The sequence below is a fragment of the Anser cygnoides genome, chromosome 4, assembly GCF_040182565.1.
Source record: "Anser cygnoides isolate HZ-2024a breed goose chromosome 4, Taihu_goose_T2T_genome, whole genome shotgun sequence".
NCBI lineage: Eukaryota > Metazoa > Chordata > Aves > Anseriformes > Anatidae > Anser > Anser cygnoides.
In genome coordinates, this window is record NC_089876.1 from 23,167,600 (window position 1) to 23,194,298 (window position 26,699).

A 26,699-nucleotide genomic window follows, 5' to 3' on the forward strand; every position below is an offset into this window, starting at 1 on the left:
ACCCCCCCATAATCTCTGCATATCCTTTGAGACAATTTCACTAATAAGCAATTGAATACACTAGCTTTGTAAAATATATGCATTTAAACCCCTCTATATTCAAAAACCCTAAAAAGTCATGACTCTGAAATCAACAGACAGTATAAGTCTGTTAAATGATGCCAAATAGACATCAAAGCTATGCAGAATTTGATAATTATAATTAGCAATTATAATTAGCGTTTTCTACTTTATAACTGTAGACAATTTGTTTCTGTTATTTGTGCAAAAGGAAACATTAGAACTCACAGTTTTCACCATTTCATTTATTCTAGCTTGTTTCATTTCCAGTCAACTGCAAGTTACTATGAAATCGTGCATGAGCTACTTTTCACTGCCGATAACGCAATCGCCTAATGTACTGGAATGTTCGATGTTAGACATATATCAAAAACATAGTGAGAGGGAATATAAAAAAGACAAGTGAGAATTTTCATCTCTAGAGTGTGCATTTGAAAACAAAGATCTGTATTTATTGATAGCTCTGGAGTATTTATTATAGGCACCATATAGGTGCCATAACCTTCTACAAACAAATTGGAAAATCTAGAACTAAGAAATCATGGATTGACTCCTGCAAAGGCTTCCTTAAAGGCTTTATTCAGAGCTGTGAAACCAGTCACTCAGGATTTTCAATTTGTTTCTCACCAGTTTAACAAGATGACCAAAATGCACACAAATACAATTCAATACAAAAGGTATGGCAAGGGCTTACCCGTTCTATAGTATTACCTTATTCAATTGTTCCTTGGTTTTGTAGGGAAAAGGTGCTTTTCTGAATTTTCCCTCTTTGTATTTTTGTGTAATGAATGCAATCCTTTTTTCTGCTGGGGCATCCATGTGCAGCTCTTCATCTGGAGGAAGATTTCCTGCCCAAAAGCTGTTTGCCCTCTTATTTCCAACGATGATAAAGAGCTGGATGAAGTGCAAGAGGAAAAACAAAATATCACGAAGGATATCAAGCTAACCCCTAAATAATTTTCAGTTGCTAAAAGTGGAGAAAAAAAGTTTTAAAAAGACAAAATTGCCTGCAGGAAAAGAAACCTTACTCAGTCAATATTATTAATTTATAGATGACCACAGTTAAAGCCTGTAGTCATGATTTTCAGCAATAGCTACTAAGCTTTACAAAGCTAACCAGTTACAAGACTTCAAATAAACACAAGAAAATAGCAGTAGAAGGTTAGAGAATACTAGCACTTGTTTTAAAAAAAACACTGACGACTCAGCCTTCCCTATCAGCACCACTTTTAAACACGCCAAGCACCTAACCTGGTAGTGAGGAGTTTGTTTCCCTTCCTTTCCCCGCAACCAATACTGCCCATCACGACTGCTGTCCAGAAGCATTTCCATTTTTTTCCCAAAAAAACAGGTGTTTGGAGAAATGCTTGGTGCACATTGTTCTTAAAGACAATGAATATTTTGAACAACACAAAGGTACAGCTACCTCACAGAAACCTTAAGGTTTACTATAACAGAGGCATATTTTTTAGCAGCTAAATGTTAAGACTTCTCATAAGTAGAGGAAAGAACTCTTATTCATTAAGTACCTTTCACGATGGAACAGAGTTGCAATATCTCAACATACCTCAATAAGTTCATTGCTCCAAATGCTGGCATCCATTTTTAGACTCCGGACTTTTGAGTCTCTTGGTCCTAAAGATCTGTGCTGTCCTAAAAATCCAAGAGTATTTTTACTTAACTAACTTCACTAAAGCACTTAAACCAAGTTTCTCTTCTGATGAGCCAACAAAAATATTTAATGAAGACAGATTTATTCTAATTGTTATTTTTTTAAAAAAGGCTAATATGTACTAGGCTTGACATTTAAATATAAAAGCACAAAAAGAAAACAACCAAAAAAACAACCAAAAAAATGAGAAAGAAGGAAGGGAGGTGGATTGCACTTGGCACAGAAATCTAGTCCTTTTTAGGTTATAATGCTGCCGTGAGAATTGTACATATTTAATAGCAAATAATAAACAAAGGCTCTGATGTAGAATACTTTCAAAAGGGTTTGTTCTGAAAGCAAAACCTAGAGTTATAAACTAGCTTTCTGCATCCACTGCTTTTGCATGTATTTAAATATAAACCATGACAGATTTTTTTTTCTTTTAATATCTGAAAATTCTATCTATCCCCTATTGTCAGTAAAATATGGCCTGGGGTAATAGAATTAATACCCCTAATTTATACATTGCCAATTGTTATCCTTTGGAATGCAGCCTCACAAAAGCCAGACATTTCCCAAGAAGTGTTAGTATGTCTTGATTTCCACTAATTGTGAAGGATTATTCATCTGAGGGAAACCAATCACTGTACAGGCTTGTCATTTATGCAAGGAAGTACTTTAGAATACTTGGTATTAAAGAAGTTACGTTCATTTGTTGTTTGTCGAAACTTTCGCAAGGATAGTACTTTAAAAATAAAAAAAGCCAGTTCAAGGACATACGCAGATATGCAAATATGACATTTTGTAGAACCCACACAGCCTCCCATTAATTACTCTACCTGCGCACTTCTTACAAATGACAACACAGAGATTGATGGATGCCCAGTCAGGATTGGGAGCTTTACAGTCAGCACAGCTCCTGTTGGATTCATTGAACCAAATCTTCTCAGCTACTTCATAATCAGAGAGAGTTTCTGCTATTGATTGCTGCAGCGCTTCAATCCAGTCCTGTTTCTCTCTTTCCGACTCGGCTGTAAAGCTGAAACAATTGACTTTTCTGCATTACTGATCTTTACTTTAAAGCCCAATTAAACAGAATCTGTAGTCTCTTATTTATTACATTTATACCCAAAATCACTGTCAAAGAAATCTTCCACTACACACAAATTCTAAGATGGAAAATATATCTTTTGTCAGTGAAAACTCCCTCAGTCAGAGATCAGTTTTTAACAAAACCACTGCCAGCGAGAGCTATACAGCTTTTGTAACATTTTAGTTATGTTCCTGAGTTACTTTCAATGCATTTACTTATTTATTATGTTAACACATACCAAACTTAAAGCCTGATTTAAAAAAAAAAACACAAAAAAAACACAGCATAGAATTACTTTAGGAAATATGATGATTTACTAAGGAGTAAAAGTAGACTTCCTAACTGTAACAGACAAAACTGCTTTTCATTTAAACTGATCTTTTTTTAAGAAAATATAAATAATAATAAACAAGCACTAACATGGTGATGGCTTCAAGAAAGTCAAAAACAGCTACCTACCAACTAGCCATAGACTCAAATCACTGTCTGAGACTAATTTATTTACCGGCTACTCTAGGCCACTGAGTATAAAAGCAAATTGTTTGCTTTTCAGTCATTTAGCAGGTCAAGGAGAACAAAGTAACTTCTTCTCCTGTATTACTGAGATTTCATTAAGGAAATACACGTTCAAGAAAAGGTTTCTATTAGCATATAGCTTTATTTTATTTTCTTAAATCATTACAAGTCACAGCATCAGCCAAACTTTCTACTGATTTTAATTGAGGATTTTTACAAGGGATGGCACATAACCAATTCTTTTCTTTTAGAATAAAATGCTTAATATTAAATGAATGCAGCATGATTTCACTTCTGCAGTTTACTACGAAGATGAAGCAAAGTTTTCAAAGTTTGGTTTTCTTCTGCCCTTGCAGAGAATGAACAAAGACGGTTACATAAAATATGAATTTGTGGGAACAGGATGCCTAGTTAGGGAGATAACAGATGAAGCACACAGCTAAACAAAGGAAAAAAAATCCCTTTGTTGTTTAAAAAATGCTGAGCATTCTTAATAAGTGTTACCTTTTCACCCAAACTAGGTTAAATCACTGCTGTAGGAAGCAAGTATTTCTTCAGTGTATTAGTTATTTGTATACTCTGTACTGTAAATATTAAAGTTCTCACCTGAAGCTTTTATAAGGAGTAATTATTTCAAAAGATTGCTTTGCAGTCCGATCCACTTGTTTTACATTTGCCACATTCATAGGGATTAAAGTGATACCAAATCCTGTCTTGAAATCCTAAGGAAAAGACAATAAAAGTTCAAGGAGTTATAATTCAATAATCAAGCACGTACAGAACATTTAAATCAGCAAAATCCAAGATCTGTAATACGCATTTTGGCTACAACATGCAAGCTCTTTCTAATTCATTAAGGGATAAATAAACCTATACTAAATTATGTCCAAACACTACCTTTCTAATTGCTAGAATGATCTTACTTGATTGCTGGTGAGAGAAGAAACTATTAATAATGGAAAAATGTTAAATAACAGATTGCACTAAAACAGAATTTTGCAGAATCAGAAAAGAAGTATCTAGCTTGTATCATACTTTAGTGACTAAATAATGTTTATCCGTCCAAATCCTTCTCACTGACAGCAGTTTTTCCTGCCTTTAGACAAACTAGTTAAAGAAAACAAAATTCCTTAACTGTTTGGTTGTTCATGCTTCTGATATATTACATGAACTAAACTTCTGAAACGTGTCTTAGAAACAAAGTCCCATAAAACAACTGAAATAGACAAGGAGTTATTTGTGGTTCAGCTATTAGAGATGCTAAGTATTTTCTCTTAAACCAAGAAAAATCCCCCCCCCATGAAACACTGTACTTAATAAAACCAATCATAGGTTAACATGGTTGGGAAATGTTCATTGACCCCCTGGAAGCCTGTCTCAAATGGACACAATTTGGAACCACGGAGAGACACACATTTCTGATGACACACATATTCTGACCACCACTGGTGTTTCCTTCAGACTCTAATTTACATATTCATCTAATGGTAGTCACCTCCACAAATTTAATTCACGTTTGACAGGACAAGAAGCAATGGGTACAAACACACCCCACAGGAGGTTCCCTTTGAACATCAGGAAGCACTTCTTTACTGTGTGGATGATGGAGTGCTGGTACAGGTAGCCCAAAGAGGTCGAGGGATCTCCCTCCTTGAAGATCCCTGAAGATCTTCAAAGGCTGCCTGAACATGGCCCTAGGAAACCTCAAAGGGCCCAGTGTGGCCCTGCAAGAGCGGAGTGGTATGGAGGGGACCTCTGGAAGTCCCTTCCAACCTCAACCCTTCTGTGATTTCTTGGACTATTACCATAATTCTTGGAAACATTAACTGCATCAGGAACAAAACCAGAAACTCCGTCACCCAAGCAAAAGAGCCAAATCCACATATCTTACCATCTGCAGGATGCTCACTATTTCACTCCTCACATTACAAGTAGCTTGGCGTGGGCTGATAAAAATATGAGAGCACTAGAGGAAAAGGCTTTGGCAGAGATATCTGCCTGTGATGAGGTGGCTGTTTTTCTAGTACATATATATTTAAGCCTGCACCATTGACAATCGTGAGATTTTCAAAGTTTATAACAGCATTAAAGCTCACATAGAGAGGACACTTCACAAAACTCTTTTCAATTCATTCAACCATTTCAGGAACGAGAAAAAAATATCTTTAGCCATGATAGATAAGGCTATATCTAACAGAATATACAAACAAGCCTACACACTTCAGCATAAAGATTTAAAATCATAACTTTTCAACAAGTACTCTGGATTAACCATTCCTCATATAATCAGTTTTAAAACATTTCTAACCTTTCCTCTACCCTCGGATCCTGTAACATACACATTTTTATTCTCCTCCCACGTCTTCAGCCCCTCCTCCTCAAATTTTCCTTTGAATCAACAGTTTTGTTATTGTCACATCTACTTTGGAAGAGAGCAGAGAGCTCTGTGAAGCCTACAATCCCTAATTCATCCTCAAAGTTCAGTTCTACTGGAAAAGAGTGGACAGAATAATTTCTTTTTGAGAATGAACCTGACAGCATGCTCTGCAGCAATGAAACATTCTTAAAGTCAGACATTACCAGTGAGAAAGAGAGAAGCATGAAAAATAAGCTAACAAAATTGAGGATAGAAAAATACTTTTTTTTTCACTTCCATTAGCAGCATCTTAAGTCAAATGAGAAACACAGAATGAAAAAAAAAACAACCACCTTTAACTTCCTAGAATTAAACAGTTTGTGCTTCTGAGATGTAAACTGGATACAGGTTTCAATTATTTGTCTATAATTGGCCTTAAAAAGTCCAGATTTTTAAAGGGCAGGTAACCAGACTATACTTGTACCTTAAGAACAGTGCAACAAGTTCTTCATTAAATAAATGCTGAATGGCTGCCAAAAAACATGATTAATAGGAGTTTAATATACTCTTAGGTCCAGAATAGGTCACTGAAGGCAAAAAAGAGTAATGAAGAGAAGATGACTGAAATAAGAACTACCACATTGAGCCAGATCAAAAGTTCACCTATAGCAGCTTCCCTTTAAGCACTTGCTACTGGCAACTGTCATAAGAAGAATATAAATAAGAGAAGGTACATCCTCATCTTCCCAAATAAGCTCCCAGCAATCTAGGGACTTCCAGCTCAGAAAGCCTATGAACAAGTAGTTGCAGTCAAGCCATCACACTTAATAGCCATTGACAGCCACATCCTCAAGGAATTTAAACAAATGCATGCTTTAAAGCCTCTACAGCATTATACTTTATAAATTTCCCAAATACCAGTTGTACAAAAAAAAAGTGTTTAATATTTATATCTGATAACTATGAATTTCATTACACTGTTAAAGAGCTAAATTTGATTTATCTACCTATTTCATGCTTTTCCACCTTGAAAATCTCTATCCCACATTTCCTTCACTCTCTTCTTTTTTAAGCTCTTTTCAAGGTCCTACACAAAACAGCAAGGGTCAGGATACCCCTTCCCAAATTGAAGAGCCAGAGGTGGGGGGGGGGGGTAGAAGTATCCCCTTCTGCTTGCTGCAACAGCCGCTGCTGCTGCCCACTCGTCCCAGCCCGCCTGGTAGGGTGCAGGGGACCACATCCAGTCAGCCAGCCCGCTCCTCTCCTTTGCTCAGCTGGCCCAACTGGTGTCCTTGGAGCTGAAAGGAAGCACCCTGCAGACCTCAGATCACGCTCGCTTACATATGCTGTAATTACAGCCGCTATCCAGCCACCAAACTCCGCTGTACTTGAACCCAACAGTGCAGAGCTACACAAGCTCTTAGAAATGCAATACAGCAAGTCCCAAAGATGGAACACCAACCCTCCCCAAATCCGCACACATACCCAGGCAAGCAACAATCCCACTGAAAAGATAGTAACTATCCTCATGTTTTAAATGCAGCAAGTGTGTAAGAGCTTACAGTACTGACTTTCAGCATGAGGAATGCCCAAAAGTTCTAAGAAATTAGAAGCGAGGAATGCTATTTTCAGAACAGAAGGTGGAGGTAAATTAACCAATTTCATCGGTACATTAGAGTGAAGCTATTTCTGTAATGGTCCAAACAAACTCTTTATGGTAACTGTACACTTGGCACAAACCAGGCTTGGTGAGTGACAGGTACACTGGAATCTCATTTTCATGGTTCAGATTTCTGTGCTTTCAAGAGTGCAGTCTTGTTCTCTCCTTCAGAAACAGAAGTGGGAATTGGTATAGGGAAGAAAGAAACGCCCCACTTTGAAAGATAAATTCATTCATTTTGAGTGCACAAGAGGACAATAGGGCTATTCAAGCACTATACAAAGTGTGCTGGCAGCAAGACCAAGCAGTATCTTTTTGGAATACGAATTGTTTTACTCCTATAGACTGAGAGCCCATTGTTCCAGATAGATTAAGCTCTGTGTTAGACTTTCTGACAAACGAAGAACAGCTTAAGAAGATTCAAAAATATGCAGAGAAAGCTTCTTTTTAAAAATACACATACATCTTAAATGCCTGTATTTATACTACCTCGATGCACTTGAATAGAGATTGAAAAAAAACAGGTGACAGTTTGAGCTTTTTACAAGAAAAAACACAAATTCTTTACAGATATAATAATAGATTAAAAGTATTCACTAAACAGCACAGTAGGCTAAAAATACTAATGGGGAAAGTAGTTAACTATGGAGTAAGTATTGGCTTTCCGATAAACTGTTGTTTCTTCCTGAAGGAGGAATGATTATAACATACAAGTCCTGTTGCCATTATCATCCTTGTCTGAAAGGCACAGAATCTATGAAAACCTAGGCATCTTTACGAAATCCTTACATCTGTAAACAGGCTCTGACTTTTGTGGCCCTCAGTCAAAGAAGAGGCCCTCTCTACAGAACCTCTCTTCTTCCTGTAAAGAATAATATTTACTCTTTTCTCTTTTCCTCCTTCCACTCACTTTTGCAGGAGGAAACTTGGGATTGCATGCTTGTTTGCTAAAATGATCAAGTCTAAATTCATCTGAACACAGAAGATTTAGATCTGCATTTACTTCTTTAGCAGCTACATTCATTTCTATGAAGGTAAGATTTCCACAATATATAAGTTGATTAAAAAAAAAGAAAAAACAGCACAAGTTTACCCTTCCTCAACAGACAGAAATAACTCCTAAGTTTTATTTTACAAATTAACTACATTATTTTCTCATTAGAAATATCAGAACATGTTTTTGTCTCAGTTTTTTGCTGGAGGATTAAGGGAATAACAGAAACAGCATGAAAAAAGGAAAATTGCTGCCCTGATTTCAGGAGAATGTATAATTTTATATACATATATACATACACATGTACTCACATACATGTGTGCATACAGATATATATATATATGTAGCACATTTAGAAGGTACAGAAGTATAGAACTCTTCAGTACAGAAATAGTACTGGTGTATATTGGGAGTAGCCCACTTTTGCAAATTGCTACTTCAACAGTATTCTCAGTGCCCATCAGTTTTCTTCCACTGAGATCATGACCCCTAGGCTTTTTTTGTCATCTTTGGCTGTTAGATCTTGGCCTTGCAGGAGGGGAGAGTGTGCATGCACATATGTATGTATAAGACAGTAATGGTAGGAGATACAAGATGATGCTGCAAGAAAAATATACCTCATGTATACATGCATATGCACATTTATTCATGTACACTTTTTTTAAACATCCACCTTTCTTACTATCCTACTTCAGATTTTTAAAAGGTCCATCTGTATATGTGACCCTACTTTTGTCCTACTGTCCACACATAGAAGACTGTTGACCTTTAAGCACTGTGTTTCTGATAGGAGTTCCAAAACACGACCTTACATTCTTCCTTGAATCCACCCTTGCTATTTGCAATAGCTCTTTAGGTTTACTTTGGGGAAGCTACCACAAAGTTTGTGACTATTACACTAAGACATTTCTGAAAGACCTCAGAAGTCCCTTAGCAATTTAACATGATTTAAACTTTTCTTTCATTCTAGCCCCATGGCATTTGATTCCCTTCAAACAGCCAAATTATTCCAGAGAGATTAAAAGCCAATAACCAGAATCGTTTCAGATAAAGCAATCAACTTCCCACCCACACTCCCCTTAACTGTAGGTACAGAGTTCAGCCTTTCTAGTTAAAAAGGAAGGCTAATTTCTCTATCAGGTGGGAAAAACTTGTTTCCATGTTAATAAAAAATTGAGATATAAATAAGTATCAGAATCTGAGAAACAGTGACTAGTAGTGCAGAAACTGCTTTGATGATATTAATGCTTCTCCACAGTTTATATTGATTTCCTCTCCTTTTCAACTACACTTAGGCTTAGCCTCCTCAGTTAGCTGTCATAAGCCTCTAAAGATTTGAAAAGCCTGATGTCCCTTATCACAGCTTAAAATCTTTTAATATAGATTTTAGGCGATAGTTAAATATCACAGGTTGGAATCAAAACTGCCATGAGTAAATACAGATTTACTCTTATGGTCTTCTTAATGAGGCCTCAAAATGAAACCTCAGTGAAGCATACAGTATATAATTACACAAACAAGAAAATGATGTTAAAAGAACATGAAGTTTGCCAACTCAAGCCCTGATGAGCAAGGAGATGCTAGAAATGAAGCAGTCTGTGCACATTAATTCCATAGATTTGTGCTCATCTATTATGATATTAATTTTATGTTCTTTACTTAGCTAAGCAAAACTCCTATGTCCCATAACAGAACCACCTGAAAATGATTTGGGCTATTATTGCAAAACATTTTGTCAAGATGACCTGACTACCATAATTTTAGAGGCTAACAAACAAGAAAAAAAACAAAAGGTAAGAGTGAGAAAGGGCACTTCAGGTTAGCTCATCAGTGCCAAGCACTGTAGGCTTGTTTGCAGTGGAGTGTACTGAATGTGCTACTGGAGCACGATCCCCCATTTTCATTATATTAAAAAGAAATGTAGTATACGTACTTTGAGGTGGCTCTATGACGCAAGCCAATATATAAGACGTGGGGACAGTTGAGAGATCTTTCAAAAATTAATTCCTGACTAACACACTGAAGTAGTTACATCCTTACATGTAACCTGAATAAAAAAGTTACACAACTCTTTATCCACTTACTACAGAAGTGATTCATAATCCTCACTTTGGCAGCTACATGTGCGAGTTTTCAAGTATAAATACAATTTTCACTACGAATACCATTGGCTTATACACTATCAGGCACATGCCTTGCATGCTGCATGGGATGGATCTAGGACACATGAAGATAAAAGCCCCCTTCCTGTACAGACTACAAAAATACAAAAAAAAAAAAAGAGGATCACATAATTAATGTGACTGAATACTATCCTGGAGAGTTAGCTCTTATCTTCACCTTTGCCAATTTCTACTCAGTGCAAATCAAAAGCCTTAGCATACAGTCATTCCACTGTACATTTTTCATTTACTAGTTCCTGACTTTATGCTCCAGGGTTTGATTTGCAGAACTGCCGAGCAACTGGAGCTTCAGCTGAAACCTGTGAATACAATATTTTGAACAGGTACAGTCTGACGTGAAACTCCTCCCTCCCAACCCCCATAAAAGATAGAGAAAAAGAGAATGTAAAATATATGGATACTTGAATCATTTACTTTGTTTCTCAGAACTGTGTGGTCACATGGAATAGACAATCATGTTCCATTAGTTACAAGGAACTGATGAAAAATAAATTAATCATTGCTCTTCAAATAGCCAAGCACAGCAATTACTGATCATTTCACATTTACTGGCAAAAGATTCATTCTTTAAGACACTTTTCAACAGTGTACAATAAAAAAGGCATGGGTTACTCCATGAAAAGAAGTTAAAATTATCAAGCAGCTATTAGGTAAACAATTCGCTAAATAAGGTGGAAATCCCCTGTAAGAAAACAGCATGTTATAATATCTACTGCATAATAATAAATTATATAGATGCAACTGGATGAAAGTAAGGCTTTAGAAATAAGCCCAGTTTTGTCACCTCTAGGGAGGGTGCACAAATACGTAATCATGGTCATATTATTGTAACATGGATTTTGTTTGAATTTTCACAGGTTTTTAGCCCAAATCTTCCTAAAAATTAGGTTTACATAATCATAGGAGCATCTGTCTCCTTACCTAACCCCAAATAACACTTGACTCTAGATAGATGCTTGACTTCAAAAGCATTCAACATAATAGCAGCTGTCAGAGATCTCAAGTCTTAACAAGATTTCAAGAATGCAAGACAGAGCAGAGGATGCAGACTAAATTTGCTCTCTCCCCTCCTCTTCTCTTCAGTCCCAGAAGGAAAGGCTTTAGCATGTGGTCACAGTGAATTAAGACAAGATGATACAATCAGCAAAGAAACGTTCAAAGACAAGTAAACTACATACAAGTAAACACATACTAAGTTAAAAGCCCCAATTTCTTAGTTCTCAAAAACAAGACAAGATGATCACAACGAATAAGAAAGCAAAAGTTGTAATTGCAAACATTCAGAAGTTTCTCACTTGTGCAAAAACATGCTGAAGGAGAAGGAAAAAAAACATCCTGCAACCATGCTCTGCCATTACAAATAACTGGTACGTATGCAATTTAGTGATGGACCAGTAACCTTTTCATCACTTCTGAAACCACTTCTATGAGCTGTTGCATCAATGTAAGCAACTGAATTCTAAGTAGAGTTGTATATTTTGACACAAAGCAATTGAGACCTATTATTAGAAGGCAGAACTCATCTCAAAACCATCTTAAACTCGCACACAGTTTTAAACACTTCTGAACTGAGCACCCAGAACACCTTTTGCTAAGGGAAGGACATTTTTAAACATCTCTATTACCAATAAAATTTTAAGCAGCCATCTGGAGTCTTCTTTAAGAGTGATTCACAACTGGAAACCTTCTTGGAAGATTTATCAAGACTGCTCTCTGGAGACCACAAAGATCTGTATATTTTAAAAATACCGTATACATTATGGTTTTCTGAATTCATATTTTATAATTGTGTTGTGAAGCTTTACACACACAAAGATCTTGTTACGTATTCATAGCCCATACAAACAGCTAACAAACTGTTTGAACTCCTAGAGGAAGGACAGACTTTGAACACTTTTATGATATTTTAAAATTTGGAAGGGTGAAAAATTGATGACCCTCTTCAGACTTTTTTTGTACAGTAGTGACTGGACAATAGAGGAAAAATAGTAGGATACTCCCACCCACGGCAAAAATCCCCTAATGAACCAAGAAAGTAACTGAACAATTGGGTTCCTTTTCTCCAAGTTTACTTGTGGAGATAAACATGTATGACACTGAACAGTAAAAAAGCATTGCTGACCAAGCACAAGGCTTTTATTTACTGATAGCAAACAGAAAACTTAACACTATGACGGTCACCGCTGTACATAAAAAGTTTGTTTTTAAAAAAATTGCTGACTCCTGTTTTTGTAAAATAAAATTTAACTGTGGTATTATAGTTCATAAATAAATTTTTTCCAAACCTTTTCTAATTTTCTCTAATGATTCATCTCCAAATAATTTGCTAAATTCAAGGTATTTATGAAGGACAATTAAACAAAAGCAAACAACAAAAAAAAGTTTCAATGCTTTCTAAAGTGCCATCCAAACTTCAACTATGAAGGACATTTTCACAGAGTAAAAACTAAGTCTATAGTTTTTGAAATACTCTCAATTCCAAACTTACCTCATTTTTATCATAACTGGATCACTACTGCATTTCCCTTCTGATGTTAATAAAACTGGCAGCTTAGATTTCTGATCCTATGAAACTGAAGGGCCCTTTGAGATGATGCAGATTGCAAGACAACACACCAAAAAAAGCCTTATTAGGAGCATTTTAATAAAACATGGAGAGCTCTGGATTGAGCTAACAATACCTTTTCCAGCTAGGGAGATTTTAGACACCTGCTGCTCACGCAGCCATGAAGTGAAAAGTTGTACTTTAACAAGTGACATTATGATCTTCAGTTTAAGACAAAAAATAAGCTAAGGAAAGCATAAGCCCACACAAAAGCTTTTGGCCAGCTGGTGTAAATTCTCATCTGTTTAAGAAATATTCACCCTAGCAGAAAGATACATTAAAATCCATCAAAGTTCAGATTTGCATGAAGTTTGAAGTTCAAGTACTTTTGAGATAACTGCACCAAAATAGCTAAATTTTGTTCTTGTGAAAAATATAAATGAATACCTATTTATCAGAAGAAATATATTTTGAATGTGGGCACACAGGCACATATACGTTGAAGAACATGCTTTGGACTCCACTGAGATACAGACATTTTCTAGAAGCCAGTTTAGAGCAGAAGCTTCCCACTGCTGACTACAGTCAGAAACCTGGGGGACAAAACTAGAACTTGTGAATTCTTCTCACTCATGTAATTTACTCTAAAAATAGTGGAAGGACTGAACCTTCAACCGTTTTGCCATACATTCTGTCATGCCCAGACCAAGACAGGGCTGATGCCATTACAGCAGCAATCCTTCCTAATAGAGCCAGTCATTTCAGCGTTTTCTCTCCTGGGAAGATGTTTTTCCCATATTTAGTTCAACAAAAGAAATATATTAATATATCATGTATATCTTATAATATATATAATTATATATTATTATATAGATAATAACAATGTGACTTGAACCACACATACTAATCTGCCTTTATGAGACAAACAAAAATGAAAATAGATGATAAATGTATGGGAAGTATTTGATTTTTTTGTAAACAAAGTCACTAACAGAGACACATACAGTTAACATTTAACAATTATTCATTCTTCTATTTGCCTAAGCTTTTTGTCATGATTGTAATGATTCCACATAAAGAAAATACTGCTAGTTATAAAAAGAAATATGAAAAAAGTTTCACAAATCAATACACTTTACAAGTAAAATCATTTTTACTATTTAAATACTGAAATAGCCAAATTCAAATGCTCAGATAGTTTACTTAACTCCTTCTAAATCCATCCTAAATAATAAATTTTATTATGAGTTCACATAAAAACACATAGCTATGTTTCTAGTGATTTTTTTTTTTGACTTTCCAATGATTATTAAAGTTAAGAAGGATAACCATCACAGCTATGCAATTTAACCAAAGGGACTCACAACTCAAACAGTAACCCCAAAGAATTAAAGTTTTTTTTTTTCTTTTTAAATTATACTTGAAAATAACACAATGATCCAGCACTAGAACATCTGCACTACATTCACACTTCAGGACCAGGTCTGGAATTCATAGTCTCACTGAACCAAAATGCCTGCATCTTGATTTACATGACAGTCTAAGTCTTTAAGAATCTTAGTCTTACAAAATTCAAAAATTACCAGCTAGAAGCATGTTATATAAAAGTCATGTAAGTTTAAGCTTGCAATGAAATTATTTTCTGTTAATGAGAAACAAAAGCTAACATCCATCAGAAAAATACAAACTGTACACTCAAACATAGAGCAAATTTACACTACAGTACATACTATGACAAATTAAAAATTATAAAAGAGACAATATAGTCCTTTCCAATAACCCTCATATTCTGTACTACAGAGAGCTAGTTGGTAGAAAGAACCCTAAAAATTACATAATCTTAAACTATCTCTTTTTACCATTTCTACATTTATCTTCTGTGGGTGTCACTGAGCTTCTCCTTGACAGCAGATGAGCCATACAGGAAGGTCTTGCAGGATCCAGAACAACCTACAGCTATGTGGCTCCCTTGTAGCGTAATGATGCCACTCGTCTCCTACACTCCTTTCACTTCTTAGGTAGCTCACTCCCATCCATCTTACACAAGGAATAAATAAAACCTTTTTTTGTTTGTTTGGTTGGTTGGTTTTTTTTTTTTTTGAGTTTTTTGAATTTTGAGACTGAAAAATCAAAACTTGCCAAAAGCAATGTTAAGTCTGTTTCAGTGCACATTCTCAGGGTGGGGGAACAGGGGTTGATCGCTGCTTGAACTGATATTCTAAAACCATTAGTATACTCTGAGCAATGTAGCAAATAGAAGCTTCTTTCACATTTTGCAAGTTTACAAATTTACTTCTTCAGTGTTCTATTAAACATCTTTCAAAATCATGCCATAACAAAAAAGATGTTTTGATATATACAAAAATTACTATGTTCAGATAACGGAAGATGCTAATCAGAGATTAGCAGAGAGCAGCACCTACAGTGGCAATTTGTTCATGGAAACAGACAAAGAAAACTGAAATCCTCTGCAGTGATTCACAGGCAGATCTAACTGCAACATCCTGACCTAGACACCAGCAAACTGAACCCACTTTGTACACAGCAAAGCACAGCTATGAAGCTGTTCTGGCTCATAACTAATGGTACGCAGGTATGACTCTTCACACAGAAAGTATATCAAAATTGTAAAGGCTTGATCAAGATAACGCTGTAAAAAGAGAACCTTATAAGCAGTGAAATAGAATTAGAATGATAAAATTGCTCCATTTCAGGATATTCAGAAACACAGCAGCAGTATTTTGCACCAGTTGTGCATACAGGTCAGGAGGCTTGTAACATCCAATGATTTTTGAGAACAAAATCTTTCAAAAGAAGTGTCCTTTTGTATTAGCAAGGATGGGCAGCTGCAATCTGCAAACACACTGATGTCAGAGGGAGGTATATTTCTCCCAGTATGACCATGCCATTTAAGAAACTAGGACAAGCAAGAATTCAGGAATGAAACAAAACACTGGACTGAAATCAAACACTAGCAAGACCAATATTAATGGCAAAGCTCCAACTGACATTCACAAATTTGGAGATTCACCCCAGATATCTGTGCTGAGATCCTACAAGCGACAGCTTTCCTTAAACTGTCCTGAATACACTGAAAATGGATCTTTTCCATTTACAAGGACAAGCAGATTGAACAAAATCTGCACAGGCCTCTTAAGATTAATTTCAAAATACATCTGCATGCAGTGTAGGAGAATGAAGTCTAGGTCTGCAGACAAAAGACCTGCAAAATTAGAAGACCTGAACCACAAGCACCACAGAATCGTGCAGACCTGCAATGAAATAACATCTTCTGGTTTTGTAGCTACAGTTCCATTTTTCTTCTCCCTGTACAACTCCAGTACAGCTCCACCAGTATGTATCAAGAAACATATTTCTGATGTGCCATACCTCATGAGTAAGAGAAGGATGAAGAAGCAGAGCGTCTGAGCTTTGTGTGGACATAACCCTTTTACTCCCACATTAGCATTGCCTGGTGAGAACACCAATAAAAGAGGCATTTCACTTTTAACTGCTGATTGTATACATTAACTGTAAGCAAGTGCAAGTACCTAAGATCATCCTCAAATCAGACTTCCAAGTTTTATGTGCTGTACATTGCCAGTAAACAACGAGGAAAGACTAAGCAAGTCATGTATCGTATGTTTTTAGCTGTAAAAAGAAGCGAGAAACCTGTAAATTCCTAATACACAGGAATGATTACAGAGCATACAGAAAACACAGAGAGACAGCTGATGTATCTATTTAGTGTGAAATAAACCCTTTCTAGATAAGCCAGAAAAACGTTAGGTATCTCTGCTCTGTGGTTTCCCTGTAGTCAACAAAGTAAGCCAAAAGATGCTAGAACCTCCCTCACTTCTCCTTGTTAAGAAAAGAAGTGCAAGGTGAAACAAACCAACCTGGAAATCAGAATCCATCTCCCACCCGGGCATCAGCGATGACCAGCCAGCACTGTTCCCTTCTCTTCTCTTATGGCTACTCAGAAGTCTAATGAATTTTGCCTTGATCAGTTTCTCAACTTTCGTTATGACCCCCATCTCCTGGCTCATCAGTTTTCCTGCAGCCCAGTAAGCTGGCAGCTGCTCAGTTCCTTCAGGGGAGAGAAGTGAGAGTCACTTGTAATAATGGGCTGCAATTATTACTGGATTGCAGGAACTGAGCTGCTGTTGCTGACTGCTGTCATTTTATCTGCCTTTGAACTTCTTTATGACCCCATGGCAAAGAATTACAGCCCTCGGCAGGAAAAAACATCACACCTCTCATCATCACACAGCATCCTGCAGAGCCTCTCGAACAAGTGCCAGCCTGGCTGACTGGGGAACAGGAAGCACTACACAAAGCCACATTAATTACACTAATGCAGCCACGCTGCTTCAAGCCCTTCTTCAAACCTCACTCAGGTATCTGTAACACAATGCTGCATGCTACAGTCTACTGACTATAGACATATAAATGGGGACAAACAGGGTGCAGTAAACATAGGCTCCTCTCTGCCTAGACATAGAGTTTGGAAACCTGCACAATTTGAAAACATTTGAAAATGCAAGAGACAGACGGACATCAATTCTGCCATAATCAAAATGGAGTTGTACCCACTGGCAGCAATATATGTATTTTGTAAGACAGCCTAACTCACCTTAAACAGAAAGAAATGAATGAAAGCTGTAATAAACTGTCCAATATTGGATAATAATATAATCCCAAAAGGGATTGGCAAAGTCAATAAACTGTTTATCTTCATGCAGAGGTACAAAATAAAGGTAGATTACAGTCCCCAAAAGGCAAATCAAAGTCATTTGAAATAGTCAAAACATACTTATAATCACTAGGCATCACTTAAATAAAAAAGTGAGACTTCTACCTCTTATTTTCTGATTCATTAATGTCTATCTTCCCTGTTATTCAGTCTTTTTCCTTCTCGAACACTGCCCAGTTCGCCTCACTCCCAATTATTTCAGCAACCTCCAGCCACAAATGAAGGTAACAAAGGTCAAAATTCAATGCATGAAATGTTTTTCAAAAGTGTTTTTCATAGCAGTAGATATCAATCAATAATTCTGGTGGATCTCTGGGGTAGTCTGACCCACATGCTGAGACGGAAAACACTTTTGACTTTAATTTTCCAGAAATATCTATAATCTATTGATTCTAATGTTTGAGCTTTAAAACATGCCATCTCTAACAAGATACTATTTTGCATGCAAAATATTTGAGAGGAAGAATTTAATTTAATAACAATGGCATTGAAGTGTTTCATGAGGCAATAATTCAGTTTGAGTTGATTAAGTTCGAATTTGTTGGCCTAGCGATTTATTAACCGGGGACAGAAATTACTGCTGAAAAAGCACACTGGGGTATTCCCCATATTCCTGCTATGCTGTAAACCATAAATCTCCTTCCTCTTACTGTAAGGATGGTGCATCTGTTTAGAATAGTTTGTAGATATATGATAGTGAAGTAAAGAAAATAACTTTATTATCTGAAACAATGTCATGCTGCTCCAAAAAACACAAAGAAACCAGAACAAGCAACAACTTATTTCATCCAGAAGATGGAAATGTCACTCCAGATATAGGGAAATTAAATTTCCTCGGTATTTTAAGGATCATCTTTAGACTGCTTATTTTAAACCATCCACCGTTCATAGCTGATAAAAACGTAGATAGCCTGTTCTATAAAAACAACTGAATAACAGCGTGATTTGTTTCCATTCAGTTTTTTGTTTGTTTTGTGTTTTTTTTTTTTTTTTTTTTTTAGCAGTCCAACAGTGACTTCAGCCTGCTCTCTCTCTCCACTGCCAGAAATAATATTGTTCACATTTTCAGTACACATTGTGCATAAGACAGCAGTTTTGGAACAACTGTCCACTGGTTGGTTGTAACAAAAAAAAAAGTTAGGAAGTGAAAGAGTAGGAAGGGAAAAAAGGGAAAAAAAGAGGGGAAGGAACTGAAAACTATGGGCATCTTAAACTCCAGTGATCCTTACTCTGGATGAATTCCAACAGAGGTTGGAGTAAGACCACCCAGTCTTAAAAGTTACCATGAAGAAACAGAAATCCACGAATGTCAAAACAGCTTTCTCCATGAATACTGAGCTTTGTACGCCTGTCCAGCTCCAGCAAGCTAAACACATTACAATCGATCACCTGCTTTTAAGAGCTTGGGGTTCTGGACATGACAGTGCCAGTTACAAGGCACATTACTGAATTAGAGGCATACTCTCTGGTCTCCTGCTGGTGCATTCTAATCCATTTGCTTTCGTATTGCTATCAAGGAGAACACTTTAATCATCATCAGGTGTCTGTCAGTGTTCATCTGATCATACTCAACGCAGATTAGGCAAACCTTTAAGAATATTGCTTCCCCCTGCAGATTGGGCAAACAAATAGTTTAACTTTCATAGAAGAATATCTATAAAACTTAGCCCTTGATTATATAGCAAAACAACAAAAGTTAATCTCAGAGAAGATTCATAAACTGAATTTAGTTAATTGAATTGCAATGGTCTTCAAAAATGGCAAGTCCATAACAAAAGATGTGCTATGTAGTTTGAAAATTGCAATAGCATATTACCTAATTCGGTAATGGACTCACATACGCTACCATAACGTATGCTTGTGCCTACCTCTACATTTGTTGAATGAATGCTTCAGTGAGGATGTGTTGTCTATACTGCCTCAGAAATACTCCGCACTTCATTTTTATGTCAGCTTTGTAACTTTACATAATTATTAATATTTCAGCTATACTAAATAGTTTAATACCCAAAATAAAGGATACAGGCTGAGGAAAAACAGTAATCCACGTTAACCACTAGTATGTTTAAAGTTACTCCTGTCCCAGATATGGCAATTGCATTGAAGTAACAGATGGACAGGAAAATTGTATTTTGCATTGCCCTTCATTTGAAGAAGTAAAAACAAACCAAAGCTATCAAGAAGTTCTTCAGCAGGTCTCCTATTAGGACTGACTGTTTACAATTAAACAGGAATCAACCAGGTGTAAAATAACATTCTATCTGCATTTAATTCCACAGGATCTTGAGCTATTGAAAAAGAGAGACATCTAAAAATACTTTTCCCTTTTTTTTTTTCTTCAATTTCACTGATCTCAAACCTTGTTACACACATGAAAAAAGAAAGCACTCCATGTCTATATGTATAAATATATATTTGTATGTGCACACACTGGTTATGCAATCTTTCAGGTTCACCAAACAAATGGTTTGTGTGATTTAAATTAATTATTAAAAAGTACTAACCTGGTCTACCACTATAAATGAAAGCACACATAGTAGTATTCTGCTTTTAATATTAAGGGCTTTTGATCCAGTAGATTATTTTACCATGAAATTTGAAGCTGAGCTAGTAGCTTTTAAATGCAAGTAACTTCTATAGTGATGGATAATGCTCTCAGTTAATTCCAGTACTCAGAGGAAAATAGGTTTTCCAAGTCTGCATTAATAGTTTTCTTACGACAAGACGACCTAAAACCTTCTTCAATTGTTCACGTATGTGCTATGCCACACTGTGAAATCCTTTTTCTTCATAACACTTAAATCATAATTTTCTTCGCTGCAAGTATTTACATGATCAAGGTAGCTAGGTGTATACCTACCTATTAGTCTTCCAGAAAGCTCAACTGAGCATTACTGAGAAGATAACTTTGTCATTTCCCTTCCTCCTTCCCTACCCTCCACCCGAAATCAAATTAATTATGAAGCTTTTCATCACTGTGGAAGCATTAGGCTTTCTACCACACTTCACGATTGCTTTAGGTGTATTTACAGCTCAGCGATATCTTAATAGCATAAAAACAAACAAGGCAAAAAACACTTACATAGGCAAGGTTTAATTAAGCTGCATACAGAAGAGCTCAACATTAACTCTTAAATTTTCATTGAGTAATATTCTGCTCTTCTCCATGTTCTTTAATATCTTCAACAACCTATGACAACACCCCACAAAATTATTTTTGAATGTAAAATGTAGATTTTCCCTGTATAAATGGGATGGTCACTGTCACATTGTTTTTCTCCAATTCAATCACATTAATAGCATATTATTTTACACTCATTTTTTAGGGATTTGTTTTGTTTTTGAATTAGGGGTACAATTAGTTGAAATCTGAAGTAGGAATAGTCAGAAAAACAACAAACCCTACATAATTCCTGTAATCATTCATTCACTTCATACTGCACAAGAAAAAAAAAAAAGCTTTCTTACAGAATTCAAGTTATTTCCTGTTTAGTTGTTTCTGATGTTATGCACAGCAATTGATTTTTGACATGGTTTTGAGTGTGGAAAACGAGTGAACTGCAAGCCAAGAAACTGCTGGAAAATTAGGAATATAATCTTAATCTATCATCCCTGCTAGAGCCTGATGCAAACAACTGTATATAAAAAAAGGTTGGATCATTTGCTTCCACTTCTTATATTTGATCTTAAAACACTTGTTCACATTAATCTCCTCCCCTCCAATATACTTCATTGGATTTTTATATATACGTTTTTACATCTTGCTACCTCAAAATTATACAAAACTGTAAAGAGGGAAGTCTGAACAAATCAAACAAGAACAAAGGAGGGCAAACGTTTATATATTTTTCCATCACCTCCATGTATTTAAGGCATTCTGTACCAGGTTCATTCATATGTTTGTAACATTTTTAAACAGATTCTATCAACAATCAAGCAGGCAACTTTCTTTAGAGAGCTTCCCAGTTATCGTTACCAATAACAGATTACCACCACACACACAAGAAAATAATCAAAACTACAGGTGTTTGTTCTCCAGGGGGGAGGGATGGATTTTTTTTTTCTCCAGTCCCAGTAATTCAACATTCCACTCACTGCCCCATCCCAGTGCACATCAGGCACTTCTCCTCTTCTCCTTCTCCCCTCACGCAGCCCATCAACTATTTAAAAGGTCTTCCCACCCTCCTCTAGTTTCTTCTTTTTAATCTCCTACCTCTTCCTCTAGCTTCCTTTCCAAAACAGTCAGTAGCTTCTGTAACACACTAACATCACAACAGCTTCCCAGTTTTAAGTAGCATCCACTAATCTCAGCTGACACTTAAGCTACTGCTCAGGGCTCTTCATTAGCTCTCAGAGTCTTTAAGCAATTATTTTGCTTTCTACTCAACTTACATTCAACTCCCCTTCTTTCATATTGCTGCTGCCATCACCTTGGACTCATTCAATATTCACAAATTATCTCAGTAACACAATGAAGAATCTAAATACACTTTTGCTTTACCCCCCCTCCTTCAGACCGTCAAACCTGAGCATCAACTCTGACTTCTTGTTCCACCTATGGCTTCATTTTCAGCTCCCCCTGTTATAGTACCCTTTGCCATCTTCTGCCTGATTAATATCATTTCCTGTAGTACATTGTTTAATGTTGTCCAGTTTTACTTTAAATGCACCATTAGCATTAGAGAGGAAATGAAAATTATTAGGCACTATCTTAGTGGTTCGTTCAGCATGCATAAACATTCCCATCTGTCACAGAGCAAATCATTTCAATTTTCAACAAAACAAAAAACCTTCTGAAATCAATAAGAGCACTGAGCCAAAATGCAACAAGAGGGTTTTGATGAGAAATGGATAGTATTTCACATATATAACTAAATACTCATCACTATTCAAGCTCTAACTTGGAGTCATGCATGGAGGGAAGAAGTTGTAAATAATCATGGCAAGCAGCCATACATACCATTTCCTCATCTTTATATTTGGCAACGTTTCCTCAAATACCCAGAAAATGCATCTATTTTGGAACCATCGAAGGCAGTAACAAAGAGGATCCCAAGGTCGGTCTCTTTATCAAAGCCAAATTCTCGTGCAAACACCATGATATGTACACCCTCCCTTACTTTAGCTTTATCAGTGAAACTTGAATACACCCCAACAAAGAGGGTATTTTCTGACAGACCAGGAAGGCACGTCACAGCCCTTCTGATGGTCACCGAGGGGAGATTATCACTGGAACCATCGCAGCTGCCTGCCATTTCAAGCCAATGTTTGAGCTGTCATGAAGGATCAGATGACATGTTTTTATTTAAGCACAAATGATATTAAAATAGAAATGGGAATTTCAGCAAGTTGCAGGTTGAACAAATTGATTCTGTACGATCTATTTTTCACTTCTGCTCCAGAGAGGAAGTTTAAGAAATTCACAGTACGTAGAGAGTCAAAGAAATTGATGGTTTCTTACCAGCACTATATCACTGCCAGAAGCTCAGGCTAAACCAATCACTTTTTAACTAGAAATGGGCCTGAGACATGATGTTCTGATCTCAATCTGAACTTCACAAAGTTCATGTTGGTTCTGCTAGGATTTGGCATTTGGCTTAGGATCTTCTTCACTTTTAACAATGAAGAAAAAAATCTTTTAAAGTACCAGTGGACTCTCCTCTATCAAGCTTAATAGAAATCAATAAATCAGCTTGATCCGATTTCATTTCAACATTGTAAGAAGTCTAAATAGGTGTCTTTTAGCACTGCAGTTATAATAAACCCCTCTAAGTCTCTTTGGGTGTAGTTCTAGTATGGATGTGAATTCCAATATGAGCAGGATTCAAGGACTTTCCTGGACGTATTTGCCTGGTAATTACCGGCTGAAGCACAAACTTGAGACCAGAAATGATTTTTAGAACGCTATTGCCCTCTGCTGGATTAGCTCTGAGTTACTGGGCTTTTCTTCAATGAAGCAGTGAAAATAATTCAGTTTTCAACTTGAAAACAAAACACAACAGGCATTGAGAGAAGAATTACACTCTATGAAAGCTTAAAGGAAGACGCTATTTCTCCTGATTTCCAAATAGGCACAAGACCCATAAAGAAAGAGACATTTGTTCAAACGGAGGATCTAACTAGAAACCTCTTGGGACCAGTTGATATTTTTGGTTTTAAGTAAACAAGCTTTGGAGATAAGCTGGTTTTGCACCATTTTTCATAATTTTCATTCAAGCAGAAGGAACTGACAGGCTGACAGCATGTGTAAGCTTCATCCTGTTTCAGGGCTTGATTTTACTTTGCCTTCTGCTGCACTGCAGTCAGTGATCTCTGCAGAGCACCCATATAGCAGAAGAAAATAAACATCTTGCAGAAAGGCTGTGCTTTCATGATCAGCTAAAGCAAACCTAAGTCAATGATGTTGAAAGGGCACAGCTGATATAACTTACTATACAGCCTCACAAGCAATAGATTGAACACACATGCACACACAAAAATAATAATTAAAAACATAAGAGAAAAAAATAAGGGAAACAGTATTAGATTGTTTTAGCTTAGTCATAATCTGCATCCTGAAAGGCAACAACAAAGCAAACAAGAACCCGTTGATAGTGAATGGCTCTAGAACAGTTTTCTATCAACATACACAGAATAATGGATCAAGCAAAGTAGGCAGATCTGGGAGTGCCCTATGCCAACAGAGAAAGATCAAGGGACTATTTAAGACATGAAAGATACTCTCATTATAAGCAGGCAGAGAAGAAAGAAGGAAGAAAAAAAATCAGAGGACACTGCTAGTTGCAAATGACCTACCATGCTGGAAGAGAAACTCCTCCACTAAGTCTATATTCCTCTACTGAAGTACCATGTTTGTCCAGCAGCCAAGATCAAAACATCCATAATGGAGCACCCAAAAGCATTCAGGGACATAAGCTGAATGCAGCGTTGATTCTGAAGATGGAAGCGGCTCATTACAACAATAATCTGCAGAGGAATCTCTCGGATGAAATTGCATGGATTCTCAGTGACAAATTACCTGGAAAGTTGTTTTGTGTTTTTTCTTCCTTAAAGACCTCTGGCTCTGGACTTTACTAAAATAAAGTAACTGGTAGATCACCTACCCATTACAATAATCAAGACAGGATTTAGGTATAGCTGAATAGTACTGTGTTCAGCTATGAAGGCCATTTCCTCTCCATGGTGTTCATTCAGCAAAACACAAGTTGCAGGCTTAAATTCAATGAGATGTAGCCCATGCACACTTGATAAAATATGTTTTGTCTAAATTATTATTTTAGAGTTTTCTTATAGCTAGAGGAAAGTAAAAATCCATAAATTGCACCATATTTTTCAATCAGTTGGTTGTTGACTGGCCACAAAGAATGCACATGATACATAAAATTTCCTCAGGAGAACAATAAGTAGAAATAAAAAAATAAAAATCTTTCTCAGTCTCAAATTTCCTGCCACTGGAAATCTCTTGGGGAAGAATAGCAAGATCTAATGCTGAACATTATGTGATCTCTCTCACAGATGTATCTACATAATTTCACATAGAAGAGAGAAACAGGTTAGGAAGTGAGATCAACAACGAAATGACAAGTTACTGAGAAGCCATTCACATTTCAAACAAAAGTTTGCCTGTACGCAAATTAGAGAGAACACAAGAACAAGGCACGTAACATTTCCCCCAAACACCCCCCATCCCCCCAAGTTACAGCAACCTGCGGGTCCTTGATTTCCTCACACAGAAATACCTTTCACTCAACATCCTGCAAAAGATTTTTGTTCTAGTAGTTTGCACAGCCACTCATTGAATTCAATTATCCCCACTTATCCCCTATATCTACAGGGCCCTAGAGAGTTCCACCATTACATCAGAATATATTCATGTCCAAACCAAAACAACAAAAAAAACAACACCTAGATTTGGGAGCTGGAATGACACAGCTACATCCTACATGTTTTTGTTTTTTTAAAAACATTGGATTTGTTTAAAATATTACAGTGCACAACAGAAACAGGTCAATAGGTTCTTAAAAATGTACAGAACATCAGTTTTGAACAGTTAGCTGAAGTATCACTTATATACACCACAGTGTACTTCTACATAACACAGTTTCTAGAGCACTGTATTATAGGAGGACAGTAAAACCAGTGCACAGAATAAGCCTCCTGAATTAGTAGAGTACTTACGACACACACTTTTAAGAGTGAATTAATCCCAGCCCTGCCCCTAACCTGTTGTGACACTCAGGGCTTTTCACTTCACCTCACTACATACCCGTTTTTCTGCATTGTACAATAGACATAATGATACTTCTGCTTTTTGAAACCTTCGGAGAACCGCAGCAATAAAGTACTACATAAAAAGAGATATGCATTTATATTGAAATGCACCTATTCACAAAAAGCCATCCATTTCTAACACTAGTTAAATCATCTTTATAAGCATTCATTCACAAAAAGCATATGAAAAAATTACCTGCTCATTTTTGCAGATCCACACAGTATTCCCCTGAAGTAGAATAAAGATTTTGGCTTTGTATCCTTTCAGTTCAAGATATCCACTTTTCTCAGGGGCAACAGAAGTTCGAGACTGAGAGTGATTATCAGACTGAGACTTCAAGGCATTGAGTATTGTATTAACCCAGTCATTCCTTTCTTCTAAAGAAGAAAAAAAAAATTAGACAAAGATAGGTTATAGGTTAAGTAGCAGCTCCATTCTCTACCACATTCGTTTTTCTGTTCTTCCTACTATGCTTTGCTGATTGCTGGTACAGCTACAGCACAAAGAGAACATTCACCTTGAAGAAGAGGTGGAGAGGGAAGGGAAAAAAACAATAGAGACAAAACAAAAACCCCACAACCCAGGAGCCCGTATCAGTAGAGATGTTAGCAAA

General features: G+C 36.5%; 1 protein-coding gene across 8 annotated transcripts in view; it reads right to left on the minus strand.

Annotated features, from left to right (window-relative positions):
- Positions 1 to 26,699, minus strand: part of ARAP2 (ArfGAP with RhoGAP domain, ankyrin repeat and PH domain 2) — a 130,562-nt gene that overhangs the window by 70,386 nt on the left and 33,477 nt on the right. For all 8 annotated transcript variants that reach the window (XR_007158149.2, XM_048047690.2, XM_048047693.2 and 5 more), the window contains 5 exons: positions 26,282 to 26,463; positions 3,927 to 4,042; positions 2,551 to 2,750; positions 1,628 to 1,713; positions 772 to 954 (listed from right to left, as the gene is read on the minus strand). Coding sequence is in view for 7 of the 8 variants with exons in the window: in XM_048047690.2 (XP_047903647.2) it covers positions 772 to 954; positions 1,628 to 1,713; positions 2,551 to 2,750; positions 3,927 to 4,042; positions 26,282 to 26,463 (767 nt within the window). In the remaining variant the exon portion in view is untranslated. The remainder of the gene's footprint in view (positions 1 to 771; positions 955 to 1,627; positions 1,714 to 2,550; positions 2,751 to 3,926; positions 4,043 to 26,281; positions 26,464 to 26,699) is intronic.